Source organism: Fringilla coelebs (genome assembly GCF_963513975.1).
Source record: "Fringilla coelebs genome assembly, chromosome: 3".
Classification (NCBI taxonomy): Eukaryota; Metazoa; Chordata; class Aves; order Passeriformes; family Fringillidae; genus Fringilla; species Fringilla coelebs.
The window spans coordinates 55,333,465-55,350,316 of record NC_140030.1 but is presented as its reverse complement, the minus strand read 5'-3'; the positions used below and the strand labels follow the sequence as shown (position 1 = coordinate 55,350,316).

Here is a 16,852-nt window from a genome sequence, read left to right as displayed (position 1 = left end):
GGTCAGAGGATTAATCTGGTTCACTCTGCATCTGAGAAAGAGTTTCTGCAAACCTATGGTGACTGTACATGAAGCTGAGTGGAGTCCTTCCTATGGTGTGTGTCATGATAGCCTAAAACAGTGGTTAATTTGAATACAAGAAAGGTGACAAAGCTGGTTAGAGAAGGTCTAGAGAGGTTATGCAGGTAATTCCGGGCAAAAGCTTTGAGTTTACCTGTTAACAATGTTGAAGAGCATGAGATTCAGTTTCCATGTAGAATCTGGGGCTTGTTATCAGAAAGTTGGGGAAAATAGTGTCCATTGACTCTTAGAGTACAATAAATCTTGTGGGAGTATATGAGACAGAGTAACTTCATTATTGCCAGTTCATATAGAGAAAGTCTAATTATACAGTAAATTCATAGATTCATAGGTTGGTTTGGGTTGGAAGGGACCTTAAAGTTCATCTAGTTCCAGCTCTTTTGCTGTGGGCAGGGACACCTTCCACTGGATCAGGCTTCTCAATTCATAGTCTAAATTGAAATTGCCTAGTTGCTTATCCTTTACCAGGCATAAAGAAAACATTAAGACAAGTTTAAATTCAAGGCCTTGATGTCTTTATTGACCTCAATGACCTCAATCTTGTTTTGTCACTTCGTCTGTAAAATACAGATGTTAGTCAATTTTAATGAGCACTGCATTGCAACTAGAATAAACTAAACTATGGCTTTGACATTTCAAAGACAATGTTATAAAAATCCTTCCAATGACTTCAAACTACCTGGTGTGAAAAGTGTTTCCAACTAAAGCACTGGAAATTAAAGTGCTTTTAATCAAAAGTTATACTTCCTCAGCTTCCTAATTTCTTTAATAAGGACAATTTAGTGCTGTCTGCTTGAAGATGGTAGTTAGCTTTGAAGCTTCCTATGTATTATTCATGCCTTTTTATTTTGGTTTTGCATATATTTATTTATATTATCTCCTTCAGATGAAGATGTGCAAAAAATAATAAGGGGGCACTAAATTGGAGATACTTGAGGCTCTTTGTCAGGGTCTCTGAAATTGGGTTTTTTCTAAATCTACTTTTGAGTGCTTTATTTGAAAATAAGGTACTGAAATAGTTGATAAATTTATTAAACAGTGGAAAAAGTGAACTTTTTCAAAAGGTTCAGAACATAATTTTTAAAACAAATGGAGGAAAAAAATAGGTATTTTTGGAATCCTGGAAGTATCAGGTTAAGTATTACTTGCTAACTGGACTGTTTCCTTCTTTCAGTGTTGAGAGTACTGCTCTAAGGCTAATCACAGCTTTGGGCAGCTCAGAAGTCCAACCGCAGTTCACACGGTTCCTCAATGATCCCAAAACAGTTCTTTCAGCAGAATCGGAAGAACTCAACAGGGCTTTGATCTTAACTCTGGCAAGGGCAACACATGTGACAGGTAATAGCAGTACATCCCAATAAAAGCTGTAGTCAAACTATTTCTCTAAAGTACTTTTCAAAAGAGTGTCGTGGTAATGACCTAGTCATAAAACATATCCCATGCACTTCTGGTTTTGAAAAAAAAGTGTAATTTTAATTTCCAACTACTTGTTTTTAGGCAAAAAGCTATTATTGAAGACACAATGAAACATTCTTTAAAAGTTTATTCAGAGGTACACTGTGACTAGGGTTTAAAGGTTTTTTAGTGTCTTATTTTAAGTTTCATTATTTTAAATCTAAACACTTGAATTGATTACTGATACATGCTATTTTAATAGCATGAAATACTCACAGCAACTGTGCTGATCATGCAGGAGCCACCCCCTCTATAGCTTGCATTTAAGAAAAAGTAGTCTGAATGTTGAGTTTCTTTTTTTGGGAAGAGAAAAAAAGAAGCTTTCATTGTGTCTTTTGAAGCTTTTAACAGTGTGCAGTGACATGGATCAGGCTTTTTGTTAGATTTGAGGGAGATGTTTTCTCTCTCCTTTTTTATGGTTCTAGTCTGCAGACACACTGGAGAGTTAGAGCAACTGATTCACAAAGACTGGAGGTGGATGTGATTTGAAAGGGAAAGAACTTCTATGTGTTGGTTTCTTTTTTTATTTTTTTAACTATTTCTCAACCTTTGATGAAATCAGCCCAAAGTTTGGGGGAATGAGGCTTTCATTTCTACAGCTTAATTGGGGCAAGTACTTCTGAGCAGCCTTTTTGAAGCAATATAAAATGTCATCTGGCAATTTCGCCATCATTATCTTCCTCAGGATTTTTTTCTAAAAGTCTAATCAGTTAATCAGCAGAAGCTTCTTTTAGTGACATTACAGGAAATTAAGTACAAAATGTTAAAATCATCATTGCTTTATTTCTAGCTCAAAGCTTATAAATAATTTTCTTATTGTTAATAGCATAAGAAAGGTAATATCCAGCATCTTCTATAGAGCAAATAAAGTTAAAGAAAGGGGCTGGGAGAAGTTGGACAAAAAAAGGAAACTGTGTTGGACTAGAAAAGCCTTGATGCATATGATGACAAAAGGAGCAATTCTAATACCATCAATCCCTTTTCTAGACTTTTTCACAGGCTCTGATTCAATTCAGGGAACTTGGTGCAAGGATATACTGCAGACTATCATGAGTTTCACTCCACATAACTGGGCATCACATACACTAAGCTGTTTTCCAGCTCCTCTGCAGGTAATAGTTTAAACCTGAAGACTTTACAATTGTAAATACAGTGCATTTATTCTCTTAACAAGATCCTTTGCCTTTTGTGGGTTGGTGAGGTTCTTCCCCTGTCTAGACTGCATTAATCTCAAGTCCCTAAAGAATGCAGCATGATTATAACATTGCTATTTCTTTAGAAATATGTTAGCTACATTCCTCTAGAGTATTCTAAAGTGAGATTAGGTCAATTGATACTTCTGGTGTAATGTAGATCAGATGGTTTAAAAATTAAAAATGAAAATTAAAAGTTGGAAAAGCCATTTTTTTTCTTGTGGCAGTTAGTCATGTAGCTTTGTTAATGACAAAACAGTCACTGAGGTATCACAGTGAAATAACAACCCTCCCTGGTAGGCTGTATACAAGCAAGTCAGAACCCATATGCTGCTAAATCAGCCAAAATTTCCCTGTTCAAATGTTTTACTGTAGGCTCTCAGTCACAGCAAAGCCTACTTTTTTCAGGTGTTCTTCAAGCAGAACAATGTGCCTCAGGAAAGCCGTTTTAATCTGAAGAAGAATGTGGAAGAAGAATACCGGAAGTGGAAGTCAATGACCAGTGAGAATGAAATAATCACACACTTCTCTGCTCAAGGTTCATCCCCGCTTTTCCTGTGTCTCCTGTGGAAGATGTTGTTAGACACTGATCACATTAATCAAATTGGTTACAGGTGAGCTTAAAAAGTGCTATTTCAAAATTATTACAGCTCTGAGGACATAATTCATAATTAACAGCTTGTCCCTTTAATTAATTTGGACCACGCATAGCATGGAAAAAGAGAGTGGAGCTAGGTAGTAGCCAGCGTGCCATAATAATTGTGTAGTGTTTAGGATTGGTTCCACCATGCAGTGGTCTGCAGTGCATGTTTTTCCTGGTAACAAACAAGGATGTGAGGTGTTTGAATTAGGCAGTTTACTTGTAATAACAGTGTTTCAAGCAATCTGAAAGGGTAAATTGAAAATAAAAAGCATTCATTTACTTAACGGTTATTAATGACTAAAGGACAGATATTTCTTTAGAAAACAAATGTTGTATTAAGATGAAGAGTAATTACAGAAGTAGTAATCATCTGATTTTTTAAATTTGTTCCTGATAGAAATAGCATCAGTTCCAGCTGTGAAAAAGAGATCTGTTTCTTTTCAGTCCTTCCTAGGTCTGCTGAAACAGTGTTTCTGATAGCATGTGTTACTCTAGCGTGCAGTGAGGAAATAGTTTATAATGCTATGGCTATATTAAAGTGCGTAGCGTAGGAAAATAAAGTTGAGTTACAGAAGGTTGTCCTCAGAGGTGTGTAAGTACAATTATATAAGTAAAGCATGGGTTCTGAGCAGAATACCACAGATTAAATCGGTGAACTTGAAGCATTTCTCCTAAATAGTATTTCAACTTAGGAGTTCTCCTGCTCTAAAGTTGGTGTTTTTTGCTTTGCTTTGGCATTTACTTCAGTAATTTAATAAAAGGGAGGGAATTTTATCTATTTTTTTGTTTAAGACAATTGTGTTAAAAACTGCTTATTCATATCAAATAGACCAGTTAGGAATGTGTAAGGAATTGTAACAATTTCTTGTTGCCTTTTTTTTTTCTTCCCTACTAGAGTGTTAGAAAGAATTGGGGCCAGAGCGCTGGTGGCACATGTCAGGACATTTGCAGATTTTTTGGTGTATGAATTCTCTACATCTGCAGGAGGACAGCAGCTCAACAAATGTATTGAGATTCTCAATGACATGGTGTGGAAATACAATATTGTAACACTGGATAGGTTGATACTCTGTTTGGTAAGTATCACTTCAGAAGATAAGGTGGCAGTTCATGCAGTCTGCTGTCGGACTCATTTTTTAGGAACAATCTTTTAAAAATGGATTGGTCTTAAATAGTGACTATTTGGTAAGTTAGTAATCAAGAAAATAGTAGTTTACTTCTTTAAGCAACATAAAATCCCAACTCTTACAGTTCTCTGAGTCTTCAGGGAAGCAGTTCTTGGTTATTCAATGGCAACCATTGAACTGATGTTATTAAATGTTGTGATTAGTGGTTTGAGTCTCTGACCTCAGAGCCTTGCAGTTATTTAGGCTCTGCAGAGGGATGTGGACAGGCTGCATCAATGGGCTGAGGCCAGTCATCTGAAGTTCAGCAAGGCCAGGTTCTGGGTCCTGCACTTGGGTCACAGCCCCGTGCAGTGCTACAGGCTGGGCAGTTCTGGGCCCCTCACCACAAGGCAGACATTGAGCATGTCCAGAGGAAGGGCTGCAGAGCTGGTAAAAGGTCTGAAGCACAAGTCCTGTGAGGAGCAGCTGAGGGAGCTCGGGGTGTTTAACCTGGAGAAAAGGAGGCTCAGGGGAGACTTTATTGCTCACTACAGCTGCCTGAATGGAGGGTGTAACCACGCTGGGGTTGGCCTCTTCTCCCGTAAGTAGTGACAGGCAATAGGACAGGAGGAAGCTCTGCTGGATAGGATATTGCGAAAAATACCTTCACTGAAAGAGTTGTCAAGTGTTGGGACAGGCTGCCCAGGGATGTGATTGAGTCACCATCCTTGGAGATACTCAAAAGATGTGTAGGTGCAGCACTTCAGGATATGGTTTCATGGCCCTGCTTAATTAATGGTTGGACTCAATGATCTTAAAGGTCTTTCCTACCCGAAATGATTCTATATTGTGCAATTCCTGCAGCCTTAAAAGGTAGATAGGATATGGCATGCTATTAATGCATTCACAAGCATATGGAAAATCTTGTAGTGATTTGAGTGTGCTTTCTTTCCTTAGAAAGCAGCCTCTTTCATCATAGTCAGACAGAAATGGCATTCTCTTGCTTTTCATGTTATCCTATAAAATAAAGCAGTACTCACCTAGAGAGAACTACATTTGCATTAAGTAATTGTCCTTTATATTTCGTTTTAAATCTCATCTTAATGTAAAGCTGGTTGTTTGAATTCTAATATGGTTTTCAGACTGAAGTCAAATCATGTCAATGGCCAGTTGTTAAAAGCAATCTTAATTTCATTGTCACTTAATTGGTTATTTTCAATAAGACAACTGACAGATAAGAATGAGCTAGAATTCCTTCAGAAAGTGCTATCACTGGGAGGTTTGTAAGACTTTCTGCCCATGGAACAGAAAATGAGGTAGGGATTAAACCTGCCTCTTTTTTTATGGCTTCACTTGAAAAACAGAGTTGAAAGACTATATATTCAGTGTGAATTTGTGTGCAGATGTAGCAAATTTGGCTGTCATGTTTTGGGGCTATAGAGCAGGCAGCAGTGTCAACTGTAATTTCATGTTATCTAATCTGTTTCACCTAAGGCTATGCGTAGTCATGAAGGAAATGAAGCTCAAGTTTGTTACTTCATAATCCAATTACTCTTACTGAAGCCTAATGATTTCAGAAACAGAGTGAGTGATTTTGTGAAGGAGAATTCTCCGGAACACTGGCTGCAGAATGACTGGCATACCAAGCATATGAGTTACCACAAGGTATCACAGCTAATAATATTCTTTTATTGTAATAATTTGGAATTGATATCAGCCATGATTTACAGGACAGGGTTATCAATTTTTGGACTTGCCTAATAAGCCATAATTTGTTTGGGCTAGTATGAAAATAATAAATCACATATGTAATGACTTTGAAAATATAATGCAGTGATATTAAAAAATAGGGGTAGCTTAAGAATTGGGTGGATATTCATTCTTGCTCATCTAAATTAAATAATTTTAAAATCTTGTTTATACAGAAATTCACTTAAAACAGAGTTTTTGTGCACAGGGAGAAGGTTTTTTTCCTGCTGTTTTGTGACTATACCAATAGTTAAACCTGCATTTTCTTCTAATTATTAAAACTTCTTCTGTCTTCTGGGGGACTAGAACATGATAGCCTGATGTGTTAGGGAAGAGAGTTGCTGAGATTTTAATGCTTCTACAAACATACTGGTTCCTGCTGACTAGAAAAGGATGTGCCAATGAGCTGTGCTGTCAAAAAATAAACAGTGAGATAGAACAGATATAAACAAGCTGTCATGTAACTCAGTACATGCCATCTAGTTTGATCCAGGAGCTGTTTGGTCTATATTAGCCCTCTGACTTGGCTGTACAATGTTTTGACAGTGCCTAACTAAAAATGTAAGGGTAGCAGGGAGGCAAATGAGCCTGGGAAGTGCTCTGACATGGCTGCACAGTCACTACACACAACCTGGCATATAGAAATTTCAGTCACAGGTAAAATATAAGTTCAGCTCTCAGCAGTTCCCATCTGTTTTTTGAGTACGCTACAGTTCTTTCCAAGGGAATTAGTACATTCATCCTATTTCTAGTCTTCTAATTCAGCATATCATGAAGAAAGTTCCAGTAGTGCTTATTTCCCCTAGGTTTTCTCTTCAAGCTCATGACAAAGGACCCTTCAGCACTGGCTGCTTTCAGCTTTGCTTTGGGATTCTTAATATTCTCTTATGCCCATTTTGAGTGGTGGTGACCCTTTGTTCTGTATTGTACGTTTGGTTTTTTTTTTTTGAAGATGTTATCTACTATTTTAATAATCCATTTAAGTCAGAGTTCAATTTTCTTCAGTAAGCTTAGAGTAAGCTTCACTGAATTCAAATGTGATAAAGAGGGTTCTGAAGTGTCTTTTTAAAGCAATGTAGATGCTGAATGTTTAATCCATTACTTATGAAGAAAGAGATTTTGATTTTGGTGGGTTTCTTTCCTTATAGAAATACCCTGAAAAGCTGTACTTTGAAGGCTTGGCAGAGCAAGTGAATCCCCCAGTTCAGATCCAGCCCCAGTACTTGCCAATTTATTTTGGAAATGTATGCCTGCGCTTTCTGCCAGTGTTTGACATTGTAATTCATAGATTTCTGGAATTGCTTCCAGTGTCCAAATCACTAGAAACGTTATTGGATCATCTGGGAGGTTTATACAAATTCCATGGTAAGTGTTCCATGAATACAGTCGGATATATTCCTGTTGTGATCATTATGTCCTCTTCACCGCTTTCATTCATAACGTTCATGTATTAGCACGCCAGTGTCTTATTCCTTTCCTGTTCTCTAAACCCTGTGTACATTTACACAGAGAAGTGCATTTCCTATTTAGTGAATTTCAGCTTAGTAACAGTGAACTTGTTTTTATTCAGGTATCTCTTGCTAATTCATGCTTCCTTCACACCTTTCCCTTCCATTCCCTTCTAGTAGTAAATACTTGGACCTGTGTCCTAACAAACTTTCTCTTGCCAACACTGAAACAATTGAAAAGCAGTTCCTCTCTCTATCCTTACTTAAGATTCTAATAACTTGACCTGATACTTGAATACTTTTAGAAATGCACTTTTATATTAGTTCTTTTACAGGTGTCATTGCTATGTTATGCTCAGACAATTTACAATAGTCTTTCTTTACTATGACTTCATATCTGAATTCTTCTTACCTAATACCTTGTATATGAAGAGATTATTTAGTCAGTTTTCTTACAAATATATTAATATTACCATTAAGTTGTGAACTGTTAGTAATTCTGACCCTCTTAGTTCAACATTTTTTGTTCTGCACAAACACTGAAGTATGTACGAGACAAAGGAAAATCAGTTTTGTAGACTATGTTGTAATAAAGAACATGAATCAATTCCATATGTGCTGTTTTTAAATAAATACAACTTAGTCTTGCAGAGCTCTTGATTTTAGTTTTGCTTGCCACAGATAGTGATGCAGTTATTTCTGGCTTTTATTGTTTTCCCTTTCTCCTTGGCAGACCGACCAGTGACCTACCTGTACAACACTCTTCACTATTATGAGGGGCATTTGAGAGAGCGCACAAACCTCAAGAGAAAACTTGTTCATGCCATAATTGGCTCTCTCAAAGATAATCGTCCACCAGGCTGGTGTCTGAGTGATACTTACCTCAAATGTGCCATGAATCCCCGAGAAGAGAATCCATGGGTTCCTGATGATGCTTACTATTGCAAGCTTATTGGAAGACTAGTAGACAATATCCTTCTAAAAGTTTGTTTTAGGCAGGCTGTGACAATGTCTTAAGCTTCATTTCATCAAAATAAGAATTTCCACTTCTTTAATATTCCAAACAGGGATGTGCTGCCCTAGTAGCCATCTTAAAAAGATATGGTGAAAGTGAAGTACGGTACAGCTGTATAAATATTTCACTGTTAAAGCATCACTTAGAAATGCAATTACTGATGTTTATGCTTTCTGAATTGAATTTTGATTGTCAAAAAAAAAAAAAAAGCTTTTTGCCAAATGTGAGTTTTAATGAATTTTTTGAAAATGAGATTACTGTTTTCTAGTGACATTTATTAGTATTACTGAGAATAAAATATTGAGAGCAGTGCCATATTTAAGATGTGGAAATAGTTGGCAAATTAGAGAATAGGAATCTTCTGGGACTTTGGCTTCTTTCTGGAGCAGCTTTACAAGAGTTGACCAATCTTCAGGGTGTTACAAATTCTTTCATTCCTTCTGAACTTCCCTTTCTTAATTGTGTAACTTGAAAGATGTCTATTTGGTGTCTCTAAAGAACACTAAAATTATAAACACCCCTGCTTTTATGCAAATGTTAACTCTGGAGAACTTTTCTGTATGTATTTCAAATAAATAAGTCTTGTTTGGGAAAGTGGAATATTTTCAGAGACTAAGCAGATACTCCTTTTGCATAGAAGTCTGCTAGAAGATCTAACTGGGAGGCAAATTAATGGTTTCTGAATATCAGCATAGAAAATTCCTATTATTTATATTTTCTCCTCTTGGAAGCAGATAGTGAATGAGGTGGTTGGTGTTTTTTCCACCTCTTCATCAGGAAGGTTTATCCTTTGCATGGCTTTGGGTGTAATATATTTATAGCTATGTATTCATGCAATTCTTCAATGATTATCAGTATCTTATATTCATACTTCTGTATGTCTTTCTTTTTAATGAAATGTGATTGTTCAACTTGTTTTCAATAATTTTCAGTTCAGTTTGGTATGTGGTATATACATTTATTTTTAATGACTGCTGCTTATGCTTGTCTATGTTGGGGCAGCTTTTTTTTCCTTAACCATTGCCACCTATGGCAGGTAAATCACCTGGTCCATTTCCAAATTGTGACTGGAGATTCAATGAGTTTCCTAACCCAGCTGCCCATGCTCTGCATGTTACCTGTGTTGAGCTCATGGCTCTGGCTGTTCCAGGGAAGGAGGTGGGCAATGCTCTGCTGAATGTTGTGCTGAAGAGGTATGTTGGCTTTCTGAAATGGTTTTCTGCAATATATCATACATAATTAGAGATTGCTAAGGTAGTCTCTAATACTAAATTTCTTACTAAAAAAAATAAATAAGTGTATATAGGTAACATTTTATATATAAAGTATCTTTGGGTGACAAACAAGGTGACAGGGATCAAGCAGAAAAATCATGTCTTAGATTCCTGTGGTGTAGTGGATTGTGTGCTTCAGGAACAGTTGACATGGCATGATGCCCATAAAAGTTAGAGGGAAGACATCATGCAGGCAAAGCTCTTATCCATTTGGTTTAGCAGGAAAGCCTGGAGAAAGTCTGTTATTCTTTTAGCTGTGCTGAAAGGAGAGCAGTTGATACCACAGCATCTTTGAGTGAAAAGAAAGAGACAGGAATCATTGGCAGGACTCTGAATCTTCCTGATGCTGGTGTAGATCAGAGGTACTTTGAAAGAGTCATATGCCAAGGCTGAGCTTTGTCACGATGCATTAAATTTGACCCATAGCTGCTTCTTGAGCAACCACTGAAAAAACTGCACTGAGAGACAGGACCCAGTATTCTTGTAGCCATTCAGTTGATGTCACTGAGCAGTGACAAACTGGAATTGCTTGGGTATAGCCTCATGTGGCTTAGTAATATATCATTGTTAGCTGTATTTGGGGCATATGAAGGTAAGGAATCAATAAAGGGACAAACAACCCTTAGGTGCTAAAGCTTAAGGAAAGAAGTTTGAAGCCTTTGAAGGAAACCTGCTGCTAATGTAAAACACACCGGCATCCTAATAGCATTTATACCATCTTCTGGCTCTGTAAATACCTGTGTGTGTTTTTGTAGTTCTCTCAACCTGACAAACATTCTTGGTGTAAGCACACCTGGTCTGTAGATTCACAAGAAGCACAAATTGCAGTTGTGTACTTTAGAGCTTTAGTTTTCTTTGTCTTTATCTCTAGTCAGCCCCTGGTGCCAAGAGAGAACATCACGGCTTGGATGAATGCGATTGGACTGATTATCACAGCCTTACCAGTGAGTCAATGTGTTGTATTTTAAAATAAAAAAAATTACTCTTCCATGAAACATTTATCATCTTTCTAGAGTACATTGTAAAAACTTATAGCCAACATCTGTAGATTCCACTGCAATCTATTTACAAGGCTGTGTGCATGTTTGAGAAAAGTCTGCTCCTCCAGCATAGAAAAATTGACCAGGTGTTTTGTTTTTCTGTCATGCTTTGAGGTTAGGATGAAAAGAAGTAAATCACTCCTGTTCAAATACATAGTTAAATGCCAATGTGTAGTATTTGGAACTGGAGCTATGTAATAGGAAGATCTATAAAGGTTCTCCTGCTAAGTTATTTTTTGATTATTGCTTGTGCTTTCACATCTTGTAGTTCTTAAACCATGTAAATGAGATGTGGCTAAGATTGCAAAAGGAAATGTCTGCAGTACTGCAGTTTGTGTATCAGTAGAAACTTTGATCTTCTGAATATCATGACTCTTGGTACTAGACAAAGACGGCCTGAGTAATTCTGATCTTGCCATATGTGGTACTTATGTGTGTCACAGCTTGTGACCTCTCTTCCCCAATAAAATGGCTCCTCTTCTTGGAGGGAAGCCAACATGAATTTAATCCTTATTATTTTTATAATGCTACTTACTCTTCCTGTTTCATCTCCTTGTATCTTCATCTATATTCTTTGTCTTTTGTACCTTTTTTTATTTCCTGTTTCTATCTTGGTTTTTTGGTCTGTTTGTGCCTTCACTCAGAAAACTAGATAATTCTCAGACCTCTTTCACTAAGACTTTTTGCCTTGTCTTTGCATCTTTTAGAGACCTTTATATCAGGTGATTAAATAATTAATTCATGAGATATGTCTTGATAATGCCACACCCTTGAGCATGCCATACCCACTAACATGGATGCTTTCTGTATCGTGTGTCTTTAATTTTCATCTTCATCAGACATGGTTATGAGCTACCATTTGTATACTATATGTCATTTATAACAGTTTCATATATACATATATATTTGTATATACACTTTTTAGAAATGCCTTAATAGCAGAAAGAGCTGAGGAAGCATTGTCTTAGGTGTTGTTCTTTTTATAAACAATTCTGAATTTTTGGGTTTGTTCTGTTGTTTTGTTTATTTCCCCCAGGAGCCATACTGGATTGTTCTCCATGATTGCATTGTGAATGTCATCAACAGTCCCAGCTTGACATCAGAGACAGAGTGGGTTGGTTACCCATTCCAGCTGTTTGACTTCACAGCGTGTCACCAGTCTTACTCCGAGATGAGTTGTAGCTACACTTTGGCTTTAGCACATGCAGTCTGGCATCATTCCAGCATTGGACAGCTTTCTCTCATTCCTAAGTAGGTGCAATGATATTTGATAATGTGATTTGTCTTTTAAATTCCACACATAATGTGGATAACAAAGCTCCACCTATAGCACTTATACCAGCAAATAAATATGTACAGGGGAGCTCTAAGACTTGCCAGATGGATCACTAGGTTTTTACCAGCTCCCTCTTCCATTGACATAACTCTGGTTGTCTGTAGGCTTTAGGGTTGTCATGTGGTGTGACTGCCTTTAATAAGCCTTTTTAAATCTAGATTAGCTTTTATCCTTTTAATAATTTAAATTTTTCTTAAAGCATGGACTGTAGAATGTTCCTAAAGCATCTGTAACTCTAACAGTAAATATCATTCTTAATTCTAGAGCTGCCCTATTTCGAATAGCTCATATTTCCAGAGGCACACTGTTTTTTCCTGAAATAAAGGTCTAAATCTGTGAGAGAGACTGTGATGTTTTGGCTAGAATTTAGTACAGGTGAAAGAAATAAAAAACCCCAAACAACCAAACAGCTGATGCAGTACATGTCTTGACTACTGCAGGTTCCTCACGGAAGCTTTGATACCCATTGTGAAAACAGAGTTCCAGTTGCTCTACGTTTACCACCTCGTTGGCCCTTTCCTGCAACGGTTCCAGCAGGAGAGGACACGGTGCATGATAGAGGTAAAGTCTGGTTCATGGTTTGCTTTTTACTGTATGGATTATTTTATCTTTGCTATTAACTAGTGAATCAGAATGGGATAGAAATCTGTAATAGATATTCAGAATTAGATTCTATACAGATTAAACAGTAATTGCAAGGATTTGAGTTGCTGAGTTGGTATTCACCCTACGCTAACTGAAATCTTGTTGGATCAAACACCTAGTACATTTCTTTTTAAGCAAGAAAAGAAGTAAACCCCCAAAAATATCAAGCAATAGATGCTTTCTTTGGCTCTCAAACTACTTGCAAAATATACATCAGACTTACTGCCTGCAGGTATGCAAGAGGCGAATTGTGAGGATGGAGGAACATGAACTATTTCTTACATTCACATCAGTGTGGATAAGGTTACAGGAGGAAAAAAGAGATGGAGCTCACCAGTAGGGAGATTAGCTAAAAAAAATGTCAGATATCACAGACCCTGCTAGAAAGAAGAGCTTAACTTCAGAATCATTTAGTGAAGCATAATGGGATGGCTTAAACCTGTCCATTCATCTGTGTAAGAAAGTAAATTGTTAGGAATCACAGCTACTTAAAAAGCAGTACATATTTATTGTATTTCTAATCTAAAGCATTTTAAAACCTGTTTTCATCTCGGTTGCTCTTTGTGTCTGTGTAAACAGATTGGAGTGGCATTTTATGAAATGCTCCTGAATGCAGATCGGTACAGCTCCCACCTGAACTACATGGATCCCATTTGTGATTTCTTGTATCATATGAAATACATGTTTACAGGTGACAGTGTGAAAGACCAAGTAAGTAAACAGTAGATATTGACACTTTAGTTACCTTTTTTCCCATATAATAATTTAATCTTCTTGTGAGCTATTTGTCATAGGTGGCAGTACAACAAATAGCTTAACAGTTGATTAGTCTTTATATACAAAGTAGAAAGTTGGTGCAGGAAAAGCGTCAGATGGAGTAGATTAGATATCTCAGATTGCAAGATTAATTTATGTAGTCTGAAATTTAAGATACAGCTTCAGGGTGCTTTAAATACTATTATTAGAGCTATTGCTAGAAATACAGCTATTGGATATTTCATACCTTTTATTCATTTAAATCTGTTTCTTTAAGTTTTACTTAATTTCTGATTCAGTGGTGTAACTTGACATGTGACAAAAGGAAGACTTCATTCATGTTCAGTGAAAAATCTTTCACTCAATTTATCTCTAGTTTATAACAGTAGGCACTTTAAAAAAGTGTCAATTGTGTGACTTGTTTTACAAAGCTTTGGTGCACAACTCTTACAACAGGAAGGGGTTTTTTAAGATTGGTTATCAGAAGAGGTCCAAAAGCTAGAAATATTTATGTAAATACCTCTATTTACTGTAACTTTTCCCATTTTCTGTTGTGCTAGTGTGATGTTTGTGTACAGTAGTGGCATGTAAAAATACTCCTGTTTTTTACTGAATGCATTTTTTTCTTTTTTTAAAACAGGTTGAGAAGATAATTTGTAATTTAAGACCAGCTTTGAAGCTTCGGCTGCGCTTCATAACACACATCAGCAAAATGGAGCCAGCTGCTGTTTCACAGCAGCCTCTCAGCAACGGGTCCCCAGCACAACAGCCCAGCCAAGTGCCTGTCAACGTGGCCTTGCCAGTAACCCAGTGAAATGAAGTGCTGAGCTGACCTCAGTATGAGGGCTTCCTCTTACTGACTGAAGGGAAGCAGCGTCTCATCTGAAATCTGGGATGCTTTATAAGAGGACTGAGAACCACACACAGACTTCTGCTTTGATTTCTTTCTCATCATGAAGCTGCCTAGCCCTGTGCATGCCAGTCTTCTTAGCTATTTATGCTAGACACTAGATAAGGGATATGTTGCCATTCTCTCAAAAGCACTGAGTAAAGATCCTCTGCAAGCAAATACATGGATTTATGAAGAGTTTACCATATTCTGCTCCCTATCCCAGGTTGAGTCATCTGGATTTTTCCTTTTTTCTGCCTGTGATATGAAAAGACACTCATTGTGTGTAAAGCAGCCTTTTAAAATTTGGGTTCTGCCTTATTAAAAATTTCTATTTTTTCATCCAGCAGGAGAATTTAAATCCTTTTTGTCTTTTGGGAAGACCGTTTAAGCCCTTATACAGAAACACTCCTAGACAGAGAGATTGCATCATTATTGAGTTAATGATGACATCTTTCCAAAAACTAAGAACAAACCTTTGAAAATATTTGTAAATTTTGTGTGTACAGATTTCATTAAACACACCTCAGTAGGTTTGATGTAGTGTCAGTTACTAGACTGTTGGCTTACACTCTGGAGGCTGTCTTCAATGAATCTATTGAAAGTCTGCATATTCACTTCAAGCTGTGCTGGTTCATATTTGATCTTTCCTGTTTGGGAAATGGTGTACTTTTTATCAAATCAATTACATCAATTTTACTGATCTTACTATATTTTGGATTTGTATAATATTCTGCTTAAGGGTTTCTCTGTACTGGGCTCATCAGGTTTTGATAACAGAATTGAAAGGCTCAATGTTTTGTAAATACTCATCTTTTTGGACAAATTTGTAATTAAAAAACCCCACAGTTTAAAAGTCTATATTAGTATTGTTAAATTTATTTCTTTTCCATACTCATTACCTTAAAAATAAGGATTGACCATAGTGAGGATACTTCCTTGTCCCAAGTTCTCTATCAGCTTTGCATTAATGACAGTTTTAACATGTTACAAATAGATTCCAGGTTAATAAACTCAGGTCTGATCTGATTTATATCTCTCTAAAAATGTAATAGTTGTGGAAAGAAGTTGGTGACTCGGTGGGTGGAAGTTCTTTAGTCTGCTTTTTTGCTCTTCTTGTACTTGGATCCTAAATTCTGCCAAGTGTAATTTGAGTAACTGTGAGTGCTCATTAATGAACTTGCAGTCTGACAGAAAACCACATTTATGCTGATCCTTGCTAGTCACAAGTGGTTTTCTCCAGGGCGTGTTGTTGCGGCCAGTCCTGCTTGGTGTCTGTACCTGTAATCAGGACAAAGAGATGGAGGCCACCCTGAGTCAGGTCACAGATTGACACCAAGTTAGGGAGGACACCTTCTGGAGGGCAGGAAGGCTCTGCAGGGGGGTCTGGACAGGCTCAGTCCATGGTCTGAAGCCAACTGTATGAGGTTCAGGAAGGCCAAGTGCCGCATCCCGCACCTGGGTCACAGCAATGGCTGCTACAGGCTGGGGCAGAATGGCTGGAAAGCTGCTCTGCAGAAAAGGACCTAGGGGTGCTGGTGACAGCAGCTGAACTTGAGCCAGCTGTGCCCAGGTGTCCAAGGAGGCCAATGGCATCCTGCCCAGGACTCAACAGGATACTGGGGGATACTACAGTGTCAGCAGCACTCAGCACTGGGGAGGCCACAGCTCAAATCCTGTGTTTGATTCTGGGCCCCTCACTACATGTTAGACATTGAGGTGCTGGAGCATGTCCAGAGAAGGGCAGTGGAGCTGGTGAAGTGTCTGGAGTCTTAAAGAGCAGCTGAGGGAGCTGGGGTTGTTAACTTGGACAAGAGGAGGCTCAGGGGAGACCTCATGGCTCTCTACAACTGCTGGAAAGGAGGGTATTGTGTGGTGGGGATTGGTCTCTTCTCCCATGTAACAAATGACAAGACAAGAGGAAACGGTCTCAAGTTGTGCCAGGAGAGGTTTCAAGTTTCAAATTTGATATTAGGAAAAATTCCTTCACTGGAGGGTTCTTCATGCATTGAAATAGACTGCTGAAGTGGGATCACCATCACTGGAAGTGTTTTAATAAGCTCATGGGTGTGGCACTCAGGGATGTGGTTCAGTGGTGAGCACAGAAGTGCTTGGTCAAAGGTTGGACTCAAAGATCTTAAAGGTCTTTTCACCCCTTAATAATTCTATAATTCGGTGTTGTATTCTATGATTCATCTTGTATTCTATTCCAGAGTCAAGTC

At 37.7% G+C, this 16,852-nt stretch overlaps 1 protein-coding gene across 2 annotated transcripts in view; it reads left to right on the top strand.

The window, feature by feature from the left end:
• Positions 1-15,570, top strand: part of MED23 (mediator complex subunit 23) — a 37,714-nt gene extending 22,144 nt beyond the window's left edge. For both annotated transcript variants that reach the window (XM_084201502.1, XM_084201501.1), the window contains 13 exons: positions 1,256-1,419; positions 2,524-2,648; positions 3,138-3,343; positions 4,268-4,448; positions 5,973-6,143; positions 7,376-7,592; positions 8,409-8,645; positions 9,718-9,883; positions 10,836-10,908; positions 12,041-12,255; positions 12,781-12,901; positions 13,565-13,696; positions 14,382-15,570. In XM_084201502.1, coding sequence (XP_084057628.1) covers positions 1,256-1,419; positions 2,524-2,648; positions 3,138-3,343; positions 4,268-4,448; positions 5,973-6,143; positions 7,376-7,592; positions 8,409-8,645; positions 9,718-9,883; positions 10,836-10,908; positions 12,041-12,255; positions 12,781-12,901; positions 13,565-13,696; positions 14,382-14,555 — 2,182 coding nt within the window. In that variant the 3' untranslated portion in view covers positions 14,556-15,570. The remainder of the gene's footprint in view (positions 1-1,255; positions 1,420-2,523; positions 2,649-3,137; positions 3,344-4,267; positions 4,449-5,972; positions 6,144-7,375; positions 7,593-8,408; positions 8,646-9,717; positions 9,884-10,835; positions 10,909-12,040; positions 12,256-12,780; positions 12,902-13,564; positions 13,697-14,381) is intronic.
• The last annotated feature ends 1,282 nt before the right edge of the window (positions 15,571-16,852 follow it).